The 25,348-nt window shown below is 42.3% G+C and overlaps 1 protein-coding gene across 1 annotated transcript in view; it reads right to left on the reverse strand.

Moving 5' to 3' along the window:
- LOC102380392 overlaps positions 1–25,348 on the reverse strand; it is a 150,046-nt gene that overhangs the window by 16,739 nt on the left and 107,959 nt on the right. Inside the window, 3 exon segments of the mRNA XM_025199104.1 lie at positions 583–726; positions 3,872–4,019; positions 25,235–25,348. The exon segment at positions 25,235–25,348 is cut by the window's right edge and continues 6 nt beyond it. Of these exon segments, the coding sequence (XP_025054889.1) occupies positions 583–726; positions 3,872–4,019; positions 25,235–25,348 (406 nt within the window).

Raw genomic sequence — 25,348 nt, forward strand, 5'->3', positions numbered from 1 at the left:
TGTTACAAGCCCTTGGACTATAACTTCACAGGAAGAAGGCTGTAAGGGAGGCATCTTGTCTGACATCCTGTAACATAGAGAGGCCATGGAACCTCAGTTAGCAATTTCTCCATCAAGCCTTTCAGCTTCTGTTTGAGCTATAGCATCTCTATCCAGACTTCATTTAAAGACTTTCAGTAACAGAGAAAACACCTTCAGCTAGCATTATCAGTCTAGTAAAATGTAATGGTCACTGAAATTCACCAAAAATATAAACTTAAGGAAAAAGACTCTATAGTGTTTGGGTACAACTTTAGAAATGTATAATAAAAATTAAAAAAAAAAATCAAAAATCAAACCACAGTAAGATAAATTTGGTTCACATCTACATCAATATAAAACTGAAGAATCTCCACTGACATTACTTCAACTTTTGAGGATTTCATTGAGAACAGATTAAATCTCCATGATTAGCATATGAAAAACACACAGAAGAATGTGTTTCTTTATGTGACAAATGCTTTTGTTTTCACAAACTCAAGAAATACTTGAAAAAGCCACTTTCATTCCTTGCTGTACAAGCTGAACAAGTAAAATTCTTACCGTCATGGTGCTGATTTTTTGATGGAGTTAAAGCGTCAACTGCATCTTGGATTTGTTCAGCATTGTTTTTAAAAACAGTGAGAAAGTCTCTCAAAGTGGCCTCTGAAGCTTCTGCTTTAAAATTTATGTAAGAAGAAAGAACATCTGCAAGGAAGAAGAGGCACAGGGAAGTTATCAATTGTACTCCAGAGAGCAATCTGTGACTGACAGCCACAAAACAACCATAGCATAGAAAATATTTGACCTTTTGTTCAGCATTTCCTCTCAGGAAGTCTGGATGGATAATATAACTATGTGTCACAGAGGGTGCATCCACACATGCAGGTACATGCACTTGCAGCAGCTCAAATAGGAGCCGCACAAACCTGAGCCGGAGATTTTTGCCTCAGAGCACGTGCCCGGACATGCACTTTGGTGTGGGGCAAGTTGTCATATGGGGCAAAATAACCCTGTCCAGCTCCTCCTGGATCTGCTGCTAGGGAGTACAAGAGCAGCTTTTAAAAGGCACTCTTCCCCCTACCCCCTCCAACTCCTGGAGCACGTTTATAAATGCCCAAAGTTGCTGAGTTGCTTTTAAAAAGGGTTACCTTTAGAAAGTGAACAGCAGAGACATTTTTTTTCTATTTTAACACCAAAAACTAGAACGTGATTTTTAATCTCTATTACCGTGCATGATTAATATGTTGGGTTTTTTTACTAACACTACTCATTAATGTTTTACTATATTCAGTAAATATAGATTTATTAGTCATTACAGATAACCTTTATAAGATTGCATTAATAACTCTATCACACTGGGTGCATCTACATGAGATGCTTTACTGCAGAGTTGACTAATTAGCTCTGCAGTAAAGCATCACCATCTACACGTGCACCCCTCTTAGGCTGGAGTAAATTAATGAAGTCTGCTGTAGGCTAGTACTGCCCAACGCAAGTAGTATTCTACAGCAGAGTTAATTTTCTGTGCCCCAACACACACGTAGATGGTGACTAGGGCTGGCTGGGGCACTGGGGTGCTACAGTGCAGGGGCTGCTTGCCAGTGAGCCCCACACTGTAGCACCCTTGTACCCCAACCAGCCCTTCCACAGCACATTGAGCTGGAGGAAGCAGCTCCAGGCTGGCAGGCTGCCCCCCCTTCCCCGACCCCCCCCGCCCCGCCCCTCTGTCAGCCAGGTCTGCGGTGCCCTGGCTCAACGTGTTGCAGTCCTGGCGCAATAAAATCTGGCGCAAGCTGCGCCACAGTTTATTAGGTCACATTATCACGTGTAGACACATCTACTGATGTTATGGTATTGGGACTTTTCTGCATCAAAACTGAAAAATCAAAGAATGAAGAGAATAGGACTGGGAGCACTGGCCTCAAGCTTCACCAGGGAAAGTTCAGATTGAAGATTATGGAGAAATGTTCTGATCTGACTAGAAGTGTGGTCAAGCATTGGAACAGGCTACCTAGAGAAACTGGGGAATCTCCATCCTTTGAAGTTATCAAAAGCAGACTAGACAGACACTTGGCTAGGATGGTTTAGTAAGGTATGGATCTGTCTTGAATCGGGAGATGGACTAAATGACCTAGTGAGTTTCTTTCTAGCCCATCTCTCCAATCATCCTAAAAAGCAATAGCTGTCACTATATGCATGTCCTTTTCCCAACACTGGTAGTAACAATTGTTTTAATAACATTTTAGATCACTGCTTGGAGTTCTGTTTAATTTCTATTTTCTTGAAAAATTAATAAAGAACACATTAAAAATGGTCTTCCTATTGCAACTCTAGGAGGTTTCTCTCTCTCTCTGTGTATACACACACACACACACACACACACACACACACACACACACAATTTCACAATAATATAATTTCACAATAATTTTTTTAAGAAATAAAGTAAAATAATACATAGGGCTGTCAAATAATTTAAACGATTTTAAAAATTGTGCGATAAAAAGTTAGTTGCACTTAATCAGGATTTTAAATCACACACCTAAAAACTCAAAATTATGCAGAATTATACAGGTACTTTGTATGGTTGGGGTAGGTGTGGGGTGTGCGGGGGTGGAATTTGTGAAGGTGGGGGGGGCTGTGGCTTGGGAGTGAGGGGCAGGGGCGGGGCACAGGCATATCACTGTTCCCCCCCAATCATATTACCCCCTGCCCACACAGGTGTCCTCTTTTTTGAAACTGAAAATATGGTAACCCTACAAGAATGAAGCCTGGCAGCATGTAGAGCAGCACCAAGCAGGTAAGTCTGTGGAAGGTGGGAGATAGAGGAACGTTGCTCCAGTGCTGTGGGCGCTCCCAGGGGAGAAGTGTGTAGGGTGGAGTGGGCTACCTGATATGGGTTGGGGCTCTGTACCTGATGCCTTTGTCCCAGGAGCTGCATGACACCGTGTTGTGCCTCCTGCTGCCAGGCAGGCAGGACCAGCATGTCTAGTGCATGGCTCCTGGGGCAAAGGAATCAGGGCACAGAGCCCCAGCTCTCAGTGGGCAGCCCACCTTCACCCTACACAAATTCAGGAAGCACATGCCCCCAACCACTCCCAGGGGGGTACGTGCAGTGGTAGGGAGACACACCCCCCTGCACCCTTGAACGACCCACCCTCAGCTCTACCCTATGACCCTCCCCAACCCCTGCCTCACTGTGGGGGCCTCAGTCTCTCCCCCTGGACCTTCCCCCTCTCCGTGCCCATTCCCTTCCACAGACTTACCTACTGGGTGCTGCTCTACATGCATTGGGCTGTGTTCCTGGCCATATGCAAGCTGCAGCTGCTCATGTGTCTGTGCACCCCCGCCCCACCCACCATCCTGCTGCATCAGCCTGGAGAACACGCCTGGATAGCCCTGTGGGTCCTCTGCACTGCCACTGCTGCCCCACTGAGTGGCCCAGAAGCAGCAGTGACAGCAGTGAAGACCAGACAAGGGCTTCAAAACTACATGCACAATTAATGTGTTAAAGAAATGAATGCAAGAATCAATTAACATATTAAGCATGCACGGTAATAGTGATTAATTAACAGTCTAGTAATACAATCTTATTTTCCTTATGAAAGCCATATAATGTTGCTATATTATTATGTACCCAGTATACTATGCAAGAAATTTGTAAGTGTGCATAAAAATCCAAGATGTCCATGAAAAGATTATTTAAAATATGAAGATAAAAAATGCTGCATAGAAATGTAGGAACCGTTTGCAAATTACAGGATTTAAAAATCTTTTATTGAATGTTTATCAGCATTCTCCAGCAGTTTTTAGTTTGTACTCCTGCAAAAAGCAGAAAACTCACACTAACCTTGTAGTGGTGAACATAGAACTGTCACAACATTCTCATGAAAAGTGTGGTAGGCTTGCTTTATCCCTTCAAAAACAGCTTCAGTATACTTAACTTGAAGGCTGTATATACTTCTGTGGAAGTCAAGCTCAGCTTGCAGAGCTTTTATCTAAAAACAAAAAGTATCATTAGCTACATTAAGGGCCACCTATCCACATTCTATACGAAGGTCATATTCAAAAAAAGTTCCTTCTATTTTGTGAGATATTTTGGAAAAAATTAAACCAAATTTTATTCAAATAATTCTACTCTGGAAATCTTTTAGGCAGCAAGGAGCATATTTGTAACTTAAAGGTATGTTTTGTATATTGAACTGTAAATGCAGCATAGTACAGCACAGAAACCTTTTACAGTCTAATCCAATACGAGACTTTCCATTGACCTCAGTGAGATTTGGCTTATGACCTTATAGGATGATCATAAATGTGTAAGCAAATTCTCTATGAGGATGCAGTACTTTTATGAAATAGATTGTTTTTGGTGAGCAAAACATTTTTTCTTCCAAAACCATATTTCTTAAAATTGTTTTAAGGAAATAAAAAAAATAGCAGATGTTAACACAAAGCTTATATAAAACATTAAAATATTTTCCATAATTTCTAAGTGTTAAAAATATTAAACCCATAAATCACAGATACATCTTTGTTTCTGAATATTAAAATTATTGTGGAGGAGTTCCTGTTTCCATTCTCAGAAATTGCCTCCTCAGCACAGCTTGATATTTTGTCCAGAACTCAGAAGAACACTGGATGTGGACACATTCCAACCCCCACTTTACATTTTTAGAAGTTAAAGCCAAAAACTAAAGGAATCCTAGTTTCTTAGGAAGAAAAGGCTTTGTGATAATTAATTATCACCATGAGTTATTTGTCAAGTAGATAGTGCTATATAAGACATTACATTTAAACACTCCTAATCCCCAAAGGTCATACAGTTGAAATGAGAGGCACCAGGAAATTCAGAAGAGGGAATTATTTTGTGTTTGGTTTTTTTTGTTTTTTAAATAGAGATCTAATATTGTTGCTAGCTAACATGGCATATTGGTATAACTGGTAACAATTGGGGAAAACTTCATCACGGAAAAAAAAATCAACTTTCTCTTTATTTTTATTATGATGCATCTGGATAGCCCATAGGGACAGAAACAATAACAGCTGACCACTGGAAAACAATACACTTTACCTCTCCTTGACATCTATCTTTATCCAAAGTATGCAAAAATAAATTAACCTTAAATTAGTCCCATACTAGCCTTTTCCAGGGCCTAGATCAAATACTTCCAAAACTAGTAAGTTGTACTAGAAGAAAAATGAAGAGTTTTTGTTTCTTTCAAAAGTTCCAGGAAGTTGTCATCCACATTTATTTCTTCTGGTTTGTACATAATGTAACAATTACAAAAATAATAGTCAGATAATACAGTAACATCAAATACTGGAAGGAGTGGTGTCTTGGTCCCACTGAAGTCAACAGCAAAATTCCCATCAAAGGGGATTCTATAACTGAAGTGATAGAAACATGATAGCACCTTAACATAATGGCCTGTTAATGAAGATTATTCTTACTCTTAATGACTACATGAACCTTTACAAAGATGTATATTAGGTTGGCTACAACTAAGGGGCTAAAAACCTGGAATTAATAATGCTTCAATTGTTTCCTTTGGCCCATCGGATTGCAAATAACTCAAATATAATTAGTGACCCTCTTGTCTGTACTGAATGCTTTAGAGCCCCATGGAATAGAGAATCCAACAAACACAAATCTGAACCATATTATGTCTATGACTTCATATTGCCCACAAGGTTGGGTAAAAATAGGGAGCCAATTTTTCCAATATTTTTTTTTTCCGGCCTCTACTCTGAAGAATGTAAGGACTTCAAATATCATCTCTTCTTCCAAGTCTGTCCTGCACCAGATTAATGGCTCTACATCCATTTGGGATGAATGCTACCTGAAGCAACAGAAACTACAGCCACCCATTCTGTACTTGTATATAAAAAAGGGGAAATTCTTTCTGCTTATTCTCCTATCTTTCTTTAGTATTTTTAATTTGTCAGTATTTCTCTGTCTGGTTTGATAGAACTGGATTTTTTTGGAAAATAAACAAAAGACTAATTGTTTTATTATAATCCAGTTAATGTCATCCTTTTCAAACAGCTGAATTGTGTTTTGTTGCTCACATTTTCCCTAGCTTCAAATCAGAATGTTTTGAACACAAATCTTAATATTATGATAAAATCTTAAACCATCACAAGTCACCTTTGCACTAGCAGTGGACTACACTTAATAATATCTGCCTAATTAATGAACCATAAAAACGTGGTCAGAAGTTGTACAGAGAAATACATAGTGTCTTACTTTTTGTTTGGTAAAGTTTGACTTCCTTACCAAGCTATTGTCCTGTGGTTTTGATCAGTTGTATATCATGGAAGACTGAAGCCTCCATGCTGAGGCAGCAGAATACATGAAATTATTTTCATTTTATCATCATTTGTCATCCAATTTTAGTGGCTGTTACGTTCCACACATTTATTAAAATAGTCTGCCAGTAAAGTCCTTCATTAAATTACATAGAGAACATTGTAGCCTCCCGTGCTTGTCCTTTGATGACTGGCAGGGCTTCTTGCCAGGAGAGGGTGTACTTGTCCTCTGGTGTGTATACAGCTTGCTGGTTTGGGCATCTGCTTGGGTGCTGTCAGTTCTCGTCTGCCACATCTTTAGTGTTATAGGAAATAGAGAGGCTGATCTTCCATGCCCTCATACAGCCTTCACACAGATGCTACGGGGTCCCACATCTCAGGGCTCCACCTCCCCTACACCCTGCCTGGCACCTCCCAAATGAAGTTTTTGTCTGGACATTCTTTACCTGAGTTGTCAACAGTCTCTTTCTGGAATTGAGACTGAAGGATACAAAATCCTCCGTGTCGGTATATCTCCTCTGCTTAGGAGGTAAAAGTCCATAGTAAAGTACCATCTGTATACTGAGGCTAGGGAAAGTTAACTCTCTCTCCCCCCCTGCTACTCAGCTCCAGTACTCACAGCTATACTGTTCTGTCTGCAAATCATCCTGGCTTGTCTCTGGCCATTGTTGCTGCCAAGGCCCAGTATCTGCCCTCAGGCAAGTTATCCACCTCCTCCGAGCCGGTTCCAGTGAGAGCCACTTGCTGCTGTGTTTCCCAACATTTGCCCCTGCAGGGGCAGTTCCTCAGGCATGTGGCTGCCACGATGCTGCCACAGCCACTTCCAGTCCTCCCGCATGTTGCATCCCCAAGGGTTTTAAACTCGCCGCCACATTCCATGCCTCCCACTGGGCCCGGTGGGTCCTTATTAGCCAGGCTCAGCCTGGGACTGGTGGTGTCTCCAGATGCACCCAACATGATTTTGGGTCACCAACTGGGAGCCTCGGCCCAACTGGGGCCATGGCCGATCGAGCTCTGTTGCCACACATCTCCCTGCCAAAGACACCTTGTGGTGGTATTTTCCATTCTCTCCTCATATCTGGCATGTTCATTTTCTGGCATGTTGTATCTCTCTGTGTCAGCTCTGTACACCAGGGTAAAAAGTCCTCCACCTTATTGGTCTCACTGGGTCTATAATTAGTAGATAATTTAAAAGGTTGCAGCAACAGAGCCCACTGTATGAGACGTGTATTCTCACTCTGCGTCTTATTCAGCCGCTGCAATGGTGCATGATCCGTCATGATGCAGAATTCTTGCCCCATTAAATAATATCAGAAATAGTTGATAGCCAACTTTATAGTGAGGCATTCTCATTCAATTGTGGCATATCTTTTTTCTGCCGAGTTTAACTTCCAACTAGCATATGCCATGGGTCTTTCTGTTCCGTCATATTCTTGACACAACACTGCCCCAATGGATATTTCTGAGGCTTCCATCTATAGAATAATTTTTTTTATAAAGTCAGGTATAATTATCACTGCATCCCTGCACAAAGCCAGTTTAAGTTCTTGAAATGCCATGCCCATGGGAACGGACCAGACTATAGACCCCCTTGTTTTACCTTGAAGTGCGTCCATCAATGGGGCTGCTTTGGTGGCGAAGGTATGAATCTCCTATAATAATTAGCCAGCCCCAGGAATGCTCTCACCTCCCTCTATCTGTGGAGGCCTGTACTGTGCCAGGATCTCTATTTTACTAGCCAACTGGCAGATACAACCCTGGCCTACCCTGAACCTGAGGTAATTTTTTTCCCGCATGCCAAGTGGGCACTTCACAGGATTGGCTGACATCTCAATAGCCCATATCTATGCCAAAATCACCTGTAGGTGTCGTAAATACTATGGCCAGGATTGTGAGAATATTATGATGTCATCTATATAGCCCGTAGTGTAGGCAGCATGCAGTGCCAGGAGGTCATCCATCAGGTGTTGGAATGTGGCTGCTGCTCCATGAAGCCTGAATGGCATACGTTTAAACTTGAACAAGCCCCATGGCATTCCAAAAGCCATTTTTGATTGATCTCTTGTTGCCATCGGAATCTGCCAGTAGCCCATGGCAAGATCAATGGGGGGAAATAAATTGCGCTCACCCAATTCCCTCAGTGTGTGGCATGAGGAATGCGTTGAATCTGGCTATAGTATTGACTTTGTGGAAGCCTATACAGAGCCTCAGGGACCCATCCTTCTTAGGCACCACCACTATAGGGCTGTGCCATGGGCTATGTGAAGGGGCTATAATTCCTTGCTCCCACATTTTCTCCACCTCTTGCTTAACTCCATCTTGTAGATGGTGTGGAATTGGCCTCCACTTTTCTCTTACCACCAGCTGCTTTGGCATATCTATCCTATGCTCAATACATCTGGCCTTGCCAGGTTTTTCGCTAAACACATCCTGGTACCTCCCTACCAGCTCCTCTATGGCTGCTTGTTGTTCTGAACTTAAATTATCCCCAACTTTTATGGGTATCTTATTTCCTGCCCTTGTGGGACCTTCCCCTATTTCCGGGCCCAAATCTTCCTGCCTGTCCTCGGGGCTCAACATCCGCCCCTTCAGTTCTTGCCATTTTCTTAATAGGTTCACATGATAGATTTGTTTTTCTTTCTTGTGTCCCAGTCGGTGGACTTAATAGTCCACAGGCCCTGCCTGCCTCAGTCTTGAAGGGCCCTTGCCATTTTGTAAGGAATTTACTGGCAAAGGTCGCGAGTAACACCAGCACCTTTTCCGCTATTTGAAACCTACATTCTCGGGTCTTTTTGTCATATTCTGTTTTCTGCTTTGCCTGTGCTCTTCCCATTCTTCCCTAAAGCTCTGTAAGAGGCCTCATGGGCAGTGGCGAAATACTAATTCGAAAGGCGAAAAGCACATTGATGCTCATCCTATATCCAACAGCGCAAACATCAGGGTTGTAAGTAATAGAATCCCATCTTTGTGGTTCTACCTGAGTGCAGCAACACAACATGCATTTGATGGTCCAGTTTAAATGCTCTACTAGACCACTGGTTTGGGGGTGATACCCCATGGTTCTAAGTTGCTTAACCCTGAGCACCTGATAAGTGGTGTAGCAGAACCCCCAGTTTTTTCTTTTTTTGTATTTATTTTAAAATGCATTCCCTCCCCTTCCCCAACCATTTCTGACCTTTTCTCTCCCTCTCTATTCCCTATAGAGAAGTATAAGTGAGCTCCGACTTAGGATAAGCTTTAAACTTCTTTATTTTGGTAGCAAGTTTTTGGTTTTGGATATCCACTGTTTTATATTGTATTATTATTAGGTTTGTATTGATTCTTACTGTTGTATATTGTATTATTATCATTTTTGTATTGATTTTTATTGTTTCATATGGATATTGTATGGTTTAGGCCTGTGTTTGTAAGTGAACCAAAGTCATGTCAAGTTTCCATTTTATATGTCAAGCCTCCATCTTGTGTTCTCCACCTGGGCATCCCATGTTGCAACTGTATGAGTCACGTACCCCTCCCATGTAAATTGGTTCCCCAATGAATGAATGTGATTGGAAATGATTGAAATACAATGGTAGCAGGCCTCTACTGAATGGCCTGTAATGACTGGGTCATCACCTCGCATTGATTCACCCAGGAACAGACAAGACCAGCATTTGAAAGACAAAGGACCCTGCAAAACCAGCAACTCTCACCAATTTGGACTCTCTCCCTCTCTGTCTCTCTCTCTCCTCCTGGACTTCAGTCCCTGCACCAAGCCTCTCTAACCCCAGCTGCCACAGTGTGTGTGCCTGTGCATGTGTATGCACGCACACAAGGGAACCAATTTAACATTGTGTCACCATCTCCCCTGTTCAATAAAACCACTGTCATTTGCAACCCCGAGTTAAGTCATGTTTTACTGAATCCCAGTCCCTTCCCTATCTTAAATTCCAGCCTCATTCTCTCTCTCTCAGCTTCAGTCCCCACCCTCTCTGCTAATTTCCCGATCTCCTCCCAATTTAATCTCCCCTTTTCTGCCACCTTTCAGCCTCCCTTGCTCCTACTGCCTTTTCTCTGTGACTTTCTGCTGCCTTTCTTTGCTTTCCTGCTGCCCTGCCACCTGCTGCTTTTCCTGTGATTTTCTGCTGTCCATCTCTCTGTTTTCAGACTTCCCCCCACCTTCTGTAATCCCCCACCCCCGCAGCTTCCCAGCTCCTATTAGCTTTCATGCAGTTTGCTCCAGCATCTGCAGCCTTGCTCCAGCTTCCAGCACCTACTGCCACTCCCTGCAACTTCTCTAGCTGCCCCAGAGCCATCCTCTGGCTCCCCACAACCAGAGCCCCTCTTTAACACCCACACTTTTCCTTAGTCCCATTTTTCCCTCTCCCTACCTACCTTTTCAGCTCCCACATAGCTCTGGCTCCAGTCCCAGACTCTGTGCTGGCATGCTTCCCTGTTCTGCAGGCTTTGGGCGTTGTCTTTTAATGAATTAAGATGAATTAACCTAAAGTTACCCCTGAGCCTCAGTTCTTCAACCCAGGACCCTGTAGTCTACCGGTTCTAATCCCGGTCCTCGTAATTTAACTCCCTACACTTCTACTTTCTTACCTTAACCTTTCCCCAGGTATCCCAAGTACACCAAGCACATACATACATACACACACATCACAACACCCAACTTAGGAACTCACCTGTGTGTATGTGTAGGTGGGTGGTATGTATGTGAATTAGTGAATACACATATATATACATATATAGATATCTGTGTGGGGGAGGTATATGAATTAGTAATCCACGTATGTGTATTGGATGTGCAGGTGTTGGTAACTGGTAACTAATTCTGTCTAAATTTGGTGTGTGTAGCGTGTATGGGCTTAAACTGGTGATAGGTGTGCATGAACCTACACTGGTTATTTTGAACATGTGTGTATTTGAGTTGCTAATCTGTGTGTGTGTGTGTGTGTGTGTGTGTGTGTGTGTGGCATTGTGTGCATGATATATGAATTAGTGATCTGTTTCTATGTTTTGGGGTGTATAGTGTATGTGCTTGAATTGGTGATAAGTATGCATATGCCTAGGCTGGTTTGGATGTGTATATGCCTGAGCTGGTAGTGTGTGTATGTGTAGGCACCTGATTGATTTGTGTGTTTTGTATATGTGCAATTGTGTCACACCCTCCTGTCTAACGGCACAATATTGAGATCCTGAGAGTTGGCCTGACCCCCCCCAAGGGCAACAGTGGCTCATCACCCCAGCTGTAACATTGGACCCCTGGTCTGTTACAATTTCCCAGGGAACCCCCACCCAAGATATCAATTGTAATAACTTGTCCGAAATACGGTGGGCTGTAACTGCCCTCGGGGGTATCGCGTTCGGGTAGCATGTAGCATAATCTATCATTACCAATACAAATTGATTCCCCGACCCATTCTTTGGCAATGGCCTGACAATCTAGTGCGACCCTCTCAAATGGGGCACCAATAAATAGACATACTCTGCAAGGGTGACTTCTTTCTTGTGCCCTCTGGCATTCCTCACACTGTCACAATACCTCCTCCGGTATCCCAGGCCAAAAAATCCAGTGTGATATTTGGGTCAGCGTCTTGTCCCTCCCAAAATGTCCACCCATAGGGGATGCATGTGCCTGGCCCCATAGAGCCTTTCAGTATGTATTGGCAAGTCCCCCCCTCTTTCCTGGTGGCTTGACTGACCCTATACAATAATCCATTATGCATTTCAAAATGTTCATGGTTACTTACGATTAATGCTAGCTGTGTAATCTGTTCATCCACTCAGGCAAGCTCTCTCTCTCATACCGCTTCAAATTCTTGTTCCTCCCCCTGGGCTAACTTAAACTGAGGTCCGGGTGCCTTGGCATTCACCCGTATCTCTGGGTCTTCTTCTGATGACAAGGTATCACCCTCGCTAGCTACCCAGCCCTCGGCTTGGGGCCAACCCTTTCAGGCTAGCTCTGCCTCTTTAACCTCGTGGAGTACCTCATACAATGGGGCCCAATCTCTTTCTATAATCATGTCAGTGTCAAAGTCCAGGCCAAAACCAACCTTTAACTTCCCCCTTCAGTTGCTGAACCTCATCGTAGTATACCTTCAATTGTAACACTCTGCCCCTCCATATATACATCTCATGCGTACTTGTTTGCACCATTCTGTGGCATGCTCGGGTATCAAACCCACTCTTATCAGGGTCTGCACATACCCTGCGTCTAAGGTGGCCCTCAATGTTTTGCCTGCCACTTCTGCTATCATGGTAGAATGGTCCCAAACTGACTACATTGCTTTGTCTGAAGCTACAGTCCATTTCCTCAGTTTCACCACCTACCTCAAGTTTCTCTCTCCCCAGGTGAGCTATAACTAGAGCGCCATCATTCTTGGCTGCCCTATGCATTCTCTACATGTCCCATTTTTCCACATCTATAGCATATTAACCCTTTCCCAGGATATCTCTGCCCCCCTTTGCATCTCTCCTCTTCTTTGCATGCTGTCAATATGCAACCTGGGCCTTCCCCACTAGGAGGGCCCCCAAATGACTGGCCCACAGTGCTTGGTCTAACCCGACCTGTATGGCCGTCTTCTCAAAGGCTTCAATGAAAGACTCGGGGTCATCATCCTTGGTCATCTTCTGCATGCAAAATCCTGTCCAATTACACTGCATCCACTCATTTTAGTGGTTTGCCTGCTGCTGCTGCACCTCAAGAACTTTTATTACAGCTTGCAGGGTCTGTCCCATCACATCCAGAAGTGCACTCATATTCTCTTCCATATCGATATCAGCTTCCAGAGTCGTAAGAATATTGCTCATGGCCGATGCACCAATATGTAGCCTCCTATGCTTGTCCTTTGATGACCAGCGGGGCTTCTTGCCTGTAGAGGGTGTACTTAGTTTCCAATACATAGACAGCTTGCTGGTTCAGGCATCTGCGTGGTTGCTATAACTTCTCGCTTGGCACATCTTTGGTATTATAGAAAATAGAGAGGCTGATCTTCCAGGCACTCATACAGCCTTCACACAGACGCCACAGGTCCCGCATCTCGGGACTCCACCTCCTTTACAACCCGCCTGGCACCTCTCAGATGACAACACAGGTAATGAATGTCCAGACAAAAATTTCAACAGTCTCTTTCCGGTGTTGAGACTGAAGGATACAAAATCCTCCGCACCGGTATATCTCCTCCACTTAGGAGGTAAAAGTCCATAGTAAAGTACCATCCATAAACTGAGGCTAGGAAAAGTTAGCTCTGCCTCCCCACTGCTCAGCTCCAGTACTCACAGCTATACTGTTCTGCCTGCAGGTCGTCCTGGCCCATCGCCAGCCATCATTGCTGCCGAGGCCCGGTCCCCACTCTTGGGTAAGTTATCCGGCTCCTCTGAGCTGGCTCCAGTGAGAGCCACTTGCTGCCATGGTTCCCACTATGGGAACTGCAGAGGTAGTTCCTCAGGTGTGTAGCTGCTGCGGTGCTCCACAGCCACTTCCAGTCCTTCTGTACATCAGGTCTCGGTGGGTTTTAAACTCCACCACCGCATTCCATGCCTCCCACCCAGCTCGGCAGGTCCTTATTACCCAGGCTTGACCTGGGGCCAGTGTCCTCAGACATGCCCGGTGTGCTTCCAGGTTGCCAACTGGGAGCCTTGGCCCGACTGCAGCCACAGCTGATCAAGTTCCCCTACCACAAGCATCCTTCACATTTCATTCTGGCCACCTGTGTCCTTCAAAAGTTGGAACTACATACAGTTACCCAAAGCAACATTAAATCTGAAAAAAGTTTGAGTTTAGGATCCTGTTGTGTGCTTGCCCATTTGCCTGTCTCCTTCCTCTCCCTCCTCCAAGCAGTTACCTACCTCCCCTTCACTAAGACAACTATAGTCCCCTTTCTGCTTCCTTAAGCTAGATCTTAAGATGGTCAGATAGCACATTAGGATGCTGTGATAACAAAGAATGTTAAGCTGAAGACTGACTTAAAGATACTGGATAGCTATTACACATTAATTCTAGCTTAGAATACTGATATGGGGGGGGAGACCTTTATTTTATTAAAAGGAATATTACAAAACCCTGAGAATATTATCATTTAATCATTCTGGACATGCCATTTTATTGAAAACTTTCAATCAATTTGTAAGACTTGTCTCTTCCCCACAGTTGAATAAGCTGTTGTTATGGATACCACTTGGTTACTGAAATTACATTTAGATTTGCATGAGGAAGATTTGAGGACACAAGACATAATGCACTGTCTTTCCCCTACTATACTGGTGTTGTTTTTATCTCTAGCTTACAATTTATCAGGAAAATTTTGGTTCATCCTGTTATTGCATCAGAAACTGGATTAGAGAGTCCTAAATGATATAAAGTTTGCAAAACAGTTGATTATTATGAAGATACTTATTGAAAGAAATATTTAGTCTTTAATCATGACAAATATTTATCTTTTGGAAAAATTGCAGTTTCCACCACTGAAAAGCCCTCACCCAGCTGTCTAAGAGGCTAGATTGAAAGATTCCTGCCTATAGGCGTGACCTAGTTAATATGTCAAACAGCTAGTGAAGAGACCCAGGGGAATGCTAAACCAGCCTAAGAGGTGTCCTAGTAGTGAAAGGATGAGATAGTTAACTTAAACACCTGTAAGAGGAGGCAAAGACATGTAAAATATATATGGGCTAAGTGCCTAGAGAAAAGAGATGTAACAACTTTACTTTGACAAAAAGGATAAACAAAAGCTATTGTAAGTCATAAACATGTTTGTCCCTTACTTCTATCATGATAGAAAGCAACTTCCTCATCAATATCATTTAAAAAAGTGGTTGGGGTTTTCTGGTGATGGAAATGAATTAATGCCAATATTCTTAAGAATATCCTTTGTGAAAAACTATTTCAAAGAAAATTTCAAAATTTTCATTTTTTTTTAAATCAAAAACAAAGAAAAATATTTTTTCATTTTGTTCAGCTATGGAGATGGACAAGTTTGAAAATTCATTATTTTGATGAAAGAGAGAGAGCAAGAGAGACTGACTTTTTGCCACAAATATTTCTTTTTTTTCTGACCAGGTTCAAATTATGATGTGTAAAAAGAAGCATTTCATTTTTTACTCTGCTTTGTAAAACCTGCTTTTCAACGTGAAGTTATTGAACTTGATACTATTACTTTTAACATTGCATTTTTTTTATTTAGCAGAATATAACAAGGCCTTTGTACTCTCTGCATGTTAGCTAAAAATATTGGCTCAGGAGCACAGCTTACTGTTTTTGAGTAATACTGCAATGGAAATGGAAACTGGAAAGGGATCATTGTTTAAATGAAAAACTGCATATGAAATTTCCTATGTTTGTCTGGTTAACCTTTTTCTCCTTTCTATATTTTGCCTATTAACCAATATGTTCCCTCCATAACATTTTTATTACCATCTGTGCCTGATTTACTATTTATTGACTTCTTTCTGTTCTATGCTGTAGAAAGTGGCAAAGAAGGTGGAAAGACCCCTAAATCCATGGAAAGTTTGGTAACAAAAACTAATGTGAAATACTTCCCTCTTCCTCGGGAGCCAGGGGATAGCTGAGCAGATGCTGAATCCACAGGCTGTGATGGAATTAGGAAGCACCTGCTCTAATCAGTGTTTTGCCCTCAGCATTAACTCATTTCTAGAAATCTATGCAATGGTTCATGCATTCAAACTCTCCTTCCTGGCTTTTTCTCATTAAAGAGGTAGCTACTTTGCTGCCAAAGGATGAGAGAGTAGACAGTGAGAGCCTGACTTCCAAGGGAGGAGGGTTCCAAGAAGGAGCAAATCGGGCATCAGCATGAATGAGGAAATTTCTCTACAGATTGTCTAAAGAGCTCTCTGCTGTCATGCGTCTTCCCCTAAAGAAAACAGAATGTGCCAGGATTTATCTAGACTGACTGCCCCTGAAACTGCAGTAGCAATTACCCATGGGATTACTTAGGTAACAAGTTAATCAGACCTTATTTTCACTGTTGGAAATCTCTTACTCAAGACAGTATCCCAATTGGGTCTCCTCTGCCCCACATCATCAGAACAGGACACAGCCCTCTCCCTTTAACCCTTCCTTTAATACCTCTCCCGTATTGCTTAGTAAGGTCACACCCTCCCAATACTCTCTCCTCCTCCTCCTCCCTAAATTGGAAACTATGGGCTGTATACCATCTGCCTCCCAAATCTCTCTGCTTTCTTTGCCCCTCCTGATTTTTGCCTACACAACTGTGTTTCTCCTGCAGCACACCATCCAAAGGATCAGGACTGATGCTTTCCTCAGCCTAACGAAATCCTGGAAAAAACAATACAAAATGGCTTTCCTCCAGCTGGAATAAAAACAATTCTCTCTTCAAAACCTCCTGATCACTTTTAAATATTAGAATGGCAAGCTGCCTCTGGGTGAGCAAGATGGTCTGTTTCTAGTTCCTCAAGGACCATTCCCAAACCTCTTTAGCCTTGGCCCTGGAGGAGAGTTAGAGCACACTTTCACACGCTCATCTTCATAGCCATACTTCCATAAAATAGTGTTAGCCTCATTTCTGCCCACTTTAGTATGGATATCTACAGTCCTATCATAAGGTCTTAGCATGCATATTCATGTTAAGTTATTCACTATTCCACTCTTTCTTGCAAAAACAATAAATTGAACTTCTCTTTAGCCAGATCAACAATACAGATATGGGGTTTGAAGAATGAAGTCTAAATCACTGCAGTGGTATGAGGAGATAAATATATTCAGTGGATTACTTTTAAACAAGACCCTAGAATTAAAACTTCTTTCTTGATTTTTTTCCCCCAAACTTTGCAGGAAAAAAAATTGCATGGGAATGAAATGTGGCATGTGAAGTTCAGGGATTTTTTTTTTTGAGAAGCAGGCTTCGTTGTTTAAAAAGCCAGGCTTAAGACAGAAAACTGATTTCTACCCTACCCCGGCAGTGGCCGCCACTGTAATTATAAAATCATAGGCTTGGAAGAGACATTTAGGCTATCTAGTCCAATATTCTAAGGATTCACTATTTCTGGAGAATCCAAAATATGCCTATCCATCCTCTTCTTGATAACCTTCAATGAGATTATGTAGGTTGTTCCAGTGCATTACTGTTCTTACACTTACGAACTTTTTTTTTCCTGATGTTTTATCTATATTGGATTTGCTATAGTTTAAACCCATTGTCTCTTGTCTTGCCCTCTGTGGCAGCCTTCCTTATAGACAATTATAAATTATTTGAAAAGTGCTATCATGTGTTTCTTTCTAATCTCCAAACTAAACATACCTAGTTACTTCATTTTTTCCTCATAAAAAGGTTGGGATACAAGCCATGTATCTTCATTGTTCAACTCTGGAACCTCTCCAGTTTTCTCTCAATTCTTCTTAAACTGCAGTGCCTCAAATTGAATAAGGTTGCAACTGAGTACTAACTAGTAATAAGGAGAGTTAGCTTGCATACAATGCTTCTGTTATGTAACCCTGTTATGACAGAAACATTACTTGCAAATCGTGGGAAGTGATTCTGCTCTATTCAGCATTCATGAGTACTATGGAGTACTGTGTCCACTTTTGGGCTCCACATTTCAAAAAATGATATGGACAAACTTGAAAGAGTCCAATGGAGAGCAACAAAAAATGACTGGAAAGCTGGAAAATAAGACTAATGAGGAAAGGCTGAAAGAACTTCAGTTATTTAGTCTGGAGAAGAGAAGACAGAGTGGTGAATTTCATAAGTCTTCAAATGCCTGAAGGCAGATTATAGGAAAAAGAGAGATAGAGTGACTATTCTCTGTGGGCATAGGGCATAGGACTAAAAGAATGGACTCAAGCTGCAACAGCGGAAATTTAGATTGGGTATTAGGAAGAACTTTGACTCTGACTTTCTGCTTTATTATCTAAAGCACTGGAACAAGTACCTAGAGAAATTGTAGAAACTCCATCCCTGGAAATTTTCAAGAGCAGGTTAGACAGACCCTTGGCTGGGATGGTTTAATCAGGGATGATCCTACCTTAAGAAGGGAACTGGATTAGATGACCTAATGAGGTTCCTTCCAGCCCCAGTTTCCTATGAATCCAAACTATTTCTTTTTCTGCAATAAAATCACATTGCTAACTCATGCTCAGTTTGTGATGCACCATAACCCCGAGAACCTACTTAACAGTTATCTCTCCCATATTAGGTATACAAGCATCTCTTTTTCTTCATCTCACTGTGTCATTTGTCTTTACTGAATTACATTTATGGTCTATAACTCAGTGCTTTGAATTACTAATATCCCTTTGAATTTTAATCCTATCCTTCAAAATATTTCCAACCCTTTTTAGTTGTTTGTCATCTGCAAATTTGATCCGTATAGTTTCTCTTCTTCCTTTTCATTCCATAACTGCTTCTCAGAACAGCATCATATTAAGTGATAGCTGAACCACTCATAAGTTCTCTTAAGAAATAAATTCTCAGCCTCATACACTGTACTCAAAACATCAAAGCCAACTGGTTTTAGAGAACACCTGAATTGTTCAGCCACATTCCTAAATGTTTTCTTCTCTATTTTTCTCATTAATAATAGAGACTCGTGTTCTGTAATATTTAAAAAATCCAGATTATTATTATATATATATGACATAAGAAGTGTATGTAGCGCTGACCACAAATAAACAGGAGAAACAATAAAGTTCTTGCACTAGGGTGTTTATTATCTGAAGGTATGCATAGCAGATGCAGTTGCACACCCAAAGTAACTTGTCACCTTCATAATCTAAATCTCTTGCTACTTACTTTTATTATGTTTTATTAGAGAAGGTAAAAACCCATACAACTTCTGCCCTTTGAAAGACAGGCACACTAACCTAACTTTCCCTACTTTCCCTAACTGTCTCCAGGTTTACACTTCACAGACAAAGAGCCCAAGGACACTTCTATTCAGCCAAGGTATGCCATTTGGAAAAACTTAACAAATGTTATAAAAGGAGGAATAATACAATTATTATAGTACAGAGGATTATAGGACAATACCTTTTACAATAACTAGGATAAAAGCAATGGATTTGAAATAATTTTGAAAAGTTGTGATTTACAAAGATATGCCTGAATTCATGCCTGGTATTCTTATTCAGGAATAGCACTTAGTTGTAGTTATTGCACTAAATGTTAGGCATGTGATACAGTTGAACATACTGAGGCTGAAAGTTTTAATGGGAAATTTAGTTTAAAAATCTTTTACTGAAGGCCCAAGGTTCAGAACTTTTTGCTGTTAGCAGGCAGAAGAAAGAGATATTTTTTTCTCCAGAATTAAAATGTAAATATCATGAAGCAATACATTCTGCTTAATTTCAAGCCGCTCAACCTTTCACCTTGAGGAAATGCTTCACTGAACTACTTAATTTCTTTACATCTATAGTTCTAGTGCCATAGGTTAGGGACACAAGTTACACATGAACCGGCTGAAATAATCAAAAAATGGTTTAAATCTCTAACAGAACAGAGGGTATTTATACACATACTTTGTCATCCCACGATACGCCGGAGATGCAATGTTTCAGAGAAGATTAATCAAGTCTGGTCTGTATGAGAGCTAACGTGCACTGCACTGCACTATGCAGTCGTATAAGCAGCAAAATGCACATCAGTGTGCAGAAAGTAGCAGCGGTGCACGTTTGAACTAAAGTGCCTCCAATGTGTTTTAGTTCAAAAGTGCACGACCATCACTTACTCAGCGCTGATGCACATTTCGCTGCTTATACAACTGCAAGCACTGCAGCACTGGGCACTTTTCAAAGCATGTATAAAAATGCCCAGAAACTCAGTGCACATGGACCACTTTCAAAATGTCCGAAACTGGTTTAAGATGAACCTGGTTGTACGTAGTATCAGATTTAACTGATTTAGGTCAAACCAGTTCAGCCCTGGGCTGGACTGTGCTGCCTGTTTCAGCACAACAAGGTTGGTCCCACCTCTCTGGTTCCTAGTCAGAGCACTATCACTGCTCCAGCTAGTTGAAGGGGGTTGGAGGAGGGGAACCCAGTCCTGGACCACAGTCAGGGTCTGCATGGTGGGGGTGGAGCAGCCCCTGCCTGGCTTTTCCCCTACTTGCTGCTGGAGCTGGGGGGAGGGGAGGGGAGGGCACAGCCAGACCCTGAGCCAGGCCAGCAGACTGAGGTTGGAGGGGAGTGGGCTTTAAGGCCCCTTCTTTGCCAACATTGGACTCCTGTTGGGGTCTGCCTGGAAAGGTTGGAATGGCCCTCGCCTGGCTTTTCCCTACTCGTCACACGAGCAGAGGGGGCAGGGGCGGGGGCATGGGCAGACACCAGCCAGGATCAGTAGGTTGAGGCAGAGGGGATCCCACCCCACTTGGGACCCTAGCTGGGGTCTGCCTGGCAGGTGTGCGGCAGCCCCTGTCTGGCTTTTCCCTGTTTGCCACTCCAGAGGAGGGGGCAGGGGCATAGCCAGATGCAGGCCCCAGGACAGCACACTGAGGCACAGGAGAGAGGCCCTGGACCCCGGCTGCGGTTTGTCTGGGGGCATAGTCCGTGCCAGGCTTTCACCCTGCACCCTCTTTGAGCCTGGGGGAAACAGGCTGAGGGGAAGAGGAGGATTTAACCACTCCAACCCTGGCTTCATCCAACCCCAGCCTGAGTCTGGGGGGGGAGCCCCTGCCAAGCTGCTCTCCACCAGGCAGACCTGAGCTGGGGTCCCTATGTGGCCATGGAAGGGGTTTAAACCTCCCTTCCTTCCCCTCAGCCTCATGATCCAGGGCTGTGCTCAAGGTTGCCCCCCAGACTGGCAGGGACTGCCCCCCCTCCAGGGAGCAGTGGGGCAAAAGCCTGGCAGGGGCTGCCCCATCCCCTCCCCCACCAGGCAGACCCCAACTGGAGTCCCTTCCATGCTAGGGGGCCGGTTTAAACCCTCTTCTCCCCCCTCAGCATGATGGCCCAGAGCAGGCACAGGGAGAAGGAGGAGATAACCCTGGCAGGGCCCACCCAAGCTGGGGTCCAATGCAGGCCATGGAGTGGGGTTTAAAGCCCCCCTCCCCCTGATCTCAACATGCTGGCCCCAGGTTGGTGCCTGGTCATGCCCCACCATCCACTTGAGCAGGGAGGAAAGAAAAGCCTTGAACTTCCTCCTTTCCCTTTGGCAGTGGCTGACAGGCTGAGAGGCACGCTCTAGCACCTCCCACCTTCTGGCCTGAGCCACTGCAGGCACATGGCTATATTTCCAGAATTGTAAGTGAATGTCTGTTCACTTGCTTCTCAGCTCAAGCTACACAGTTTAGACTAGCAAGCAAAGACTGAATTAATTCCACCTCTGGCTTTTTGAATGTCTGTACTTAGCCTTTATGATTGATTATTCATTTAACCAAGGTCTAAAGCAAACATAAGAGTAACATATTTCTTGCAACCCAACTAACCAATAACTGCTGGTGTGTTTACATACTTGGAAAATCTATAAGCTCTAGAATAAGAACTTGATCCTATAGCCATATGAAGCACTTAGTTACAAATGTTAAGAAGTTAGGTACTTCCTGTGATGAAGAACTAAGTGCCCATACACATATTTGCAGGATCAGGTCCTAAGTTTATATTACTTCCCATCTCTAGAAGTTGCCATGCTCCTGTGACCAAATTGTTTAAACTGAACAGATCCAACAGTAGTATTCTTTTACTGCTATTTGACTACATCTCAAATTAACTCTCAACTTAAAAAAATTCTTTCTCCACACACTACACCTCAGGCTGTTACCAGATTCAGAGAAATCATGACAGAATTTAATGTTAGGAACAGAGAATAAAACATGGTAATAGAAGACAGGAAAGTGTAATTATCAGTCTCTAACAAGGAAATACTTCAAAGGCTTGAGAAATATTCTCTAGGAATACCCTATTTACTTGCATACCACAAGCACCTTTCCCAAAAAATCAGCTCCTCAAAACTGAGGTGTGTATCTAAAGTGGAGAAGCTGATTTGTTCTGCCCAAGATAAAAGCTTTCAAATTCCTGCTCCACAGTGCAGCAGCAGTGACATTCTTCAGGTGGCGAAGGGAGTCACGGATTTAATGGCTCATTCTTCTTCACTCCACAGGTGTTAACAATTTTGTCTCTTTTTTTTTTTTTAATAGTCTTGATGTTTCAGTAATCAAATTAACTTTCTTTTTGGATAATTTTGCTGTCTGTCAGCTGCTTCTGGTCCCCCTCCTCTTATTTCACACCCCTGGAGACTCTTTAGCTCTTTTCAAAATCATAGATTCACCCATGAAAACCAGTCTTTAGCAGCAGCTAGAGTTTCAGCTTTTAGTTAAGCAGGAAAGGGAAGGTAAGTCATTTAAAGTTTAGCCTAGGTCCCTGCTCCATGCAGCTATAACTCTGAAAAAAAATCTCTCTCTCGTAATTCTGCCTTCCCAAATACAAGGTGCATGTCTTATTTGGGTGTGGGGGTGTTATATATGAGAAAATACACTACATGGTTAACAGTTTTGGAGATGCTAATGTATCCTTCAAAAGACTTGGAAAAAGACAATTCAAGTTTGTTCTACACAGTTTAGTGATGCATGGATAATATACCAAAAGAGAACTCAAAGGGTGGATTATCAGGGGGGAAGGAAATGGGATTAGGAAATAACTGAACTGAAATCTGATGAAGAGAATATTTGTTCCTCATGATCTCTTGAGCCAAACAAGTCATTCATATTCTTTATATCCTGATTCATCCCAAAGTGTTTAAATTAAATATGTACTAATCTTATTACTAATTGTAAAACAAAGGTAGTATTATAACACAAAAGATGAGTATGTGTGTAACATCTAAAGGGTGGCCAAAATCTCCCCTTGTCTAGTTTGACTCTCTTTGGGTACTCTCCCTGTCTTCTCATCTGTGATGCCTTAATGTTATTATTAGAAAAAGGGAGGCATCCGCAGGCATCCCTGATCTCATGTGGGCACTCAGATGTTTTTACTTTGCCTTAAGGGTTTATAACATGGCTCCAACCACCCTTTACACCATGCCCATGCCTAACAGGTGTTATCAATCATATTGCTCACTCAGGCCATGGCCTCAGTCCCTGTGACTGGGCCTCCCTGCCTGAATACTTTACCTACCTCAGCTACTCCCTGGTGTGATTTCCAGGCTTGCCTGCTTCTCCTGGGCACTTTGCTTCTCATGGATACTCTTGGGTGCAGCCTCCCTGCCTGTAGTCCCCACCCGGGTACTTCACCTATATGGGCTACTCCCAGGCACCGTCTCTCCCCCCAAATTGGGCTCCTAGCTCTGCTCCTTCCTGGGTTTCAGGCCCCTAGCCCTGATCTCCAGGCTTCTTTGCCTTACCCTCCATCCCTCACTGGGCTTTAGGGTGCTGGCTTCAATCTCTGGACTTCTTTGCCCTACCCCAACCCTCTTCAGGCTTTGGGCCCCTGGCCCCAATCTCTCCTCTCTTCTTAGTCTCTAGCCTTACTCCCAGGCCTCTGACCCTCTCTGCTCTGTTCCCAGCCTCTGGCCTTGCCCACACTCCTTGCTGCTTCTGCATCTATTTATGTAAAAGAATTAATTATTTTAAGGTCACCTAAACATCCCAATTACACATACAATTACAAGGAATCTAAGAATCTAAATTAAATGGATAGATACTACAACACATTTTAAAGACCAAGGTTATTAAGATGTTTCTGACCGAGAGGTTATGAACATGTGAATGTATCTTACATTACACATGCTCCTCATAATATTTCTTTATTCATGTTTAGTCTGGGCTTGATAACACGTTTCTTTAGTATTAAGTAGAATAGAGACTATTTGTGAGAACCCACAATACTGGACTTCTGATATGCATTAAAAGTCTCAGGGCAGGGATGTGTCTTCTTAGCTGCTTGTACAGGCCCTGATTTCAGTTTGAGTGCTATTGTAAAAGATTATAAAAAACAGCATTGAAAACTAATTGTATTTACTATTTAAATAAAGAAAATCATTCTGCAGGGTTTAAATCCAGAAAAAAGTACAGTAAATATTATTCCAATCACAAAATTAACAAATCACAAGTTAAATTACTTTAAAGTGCTATTTTATGCTTGTCACAGAACTGCCTTGAAATCTGACTAATCAGATAGTCTTTTACTTTGATAAATCCAGAAATTGACTACGTAAATAACAGAGGGCCTCATTAATACCAGCTCTCTTCAGATGTGAGCATAAAAAGCTTTGGCAGACAAGAAAGACTGACATTCCGATAGTCTTAAGTCTGCAAAAAATGACTAATTACTAGTATAGTTTATTTTGGCTTTCTAGACATTAGTCAATATGAAAAAGATCATAAAAAATTGAGCCGTCTTTCTCCTCTAGTTATAAAGATTAAAACATTTGAACTGCTTGCTTAATTATTTGTTAAATGTTAGCTTTACTGCAATGAGATTCAAATGGATCTTATTTACAAATATCCAACAATACCCATAAGTCTTAAAATAATAAACATGCTCTACTTCTATTTAGAGAAGAGCATTTCATTTCCCTTGATCAATGCTAAACAAAATTTAGTATTAAAATATTCAAGTTCTATGGCTTTTTATAGTTTAGACATACTTTCTTGTATTAGAGAAGCTGCAAAAACCTTTTGAAAAGGAAGAAAGCATATTGACAATGTAATATGAGATCATTTACACTTAATGAAACAATGTCTGGGAATATATAAAAATACAGAAAGCATGGATGGACTAGACGAGGAAAAACAAAACAAAAAACCAGCTTCTAGGTCACTTCTCTGACATTTTTTCCTCTTGGACCAACCACACCATGTACAACAACTGAGAGAATCTAGTATCCTACTGACTGGTGGGGAAGGAGCTGAACAAAGTCAGCACGGAGGGAACTTCATCAGATATGAAGTAATAAAACCTCAGGATACAGAAAAAAAAATTTTACCTTCTGAAAATGCAATAAGGTTTCCTCACCTGTTGCATAGCTATTAGCTTGGAATAATTAGTTGCTTTTACCAGGGCCTCTGCAGCCCTTTTGGCCCGTTGCTGAGGGGCACCCTTAGGAAATGCTGGCAGGGATGCAAGCAC

Source organism: Alligator sinensis, unplaced genomic scaffold (assembly GCF_000455745.1).
Source record: "Alligator sinensis unplaced genomic scaffold, ASM45574v1 scaffold223_1, whole genome shotgun sequence".
NCBI lineage: Eukaryota > Metazoa > Chordata > Crocodylia > Alligatoridae > Alligator > Alligator sinensis.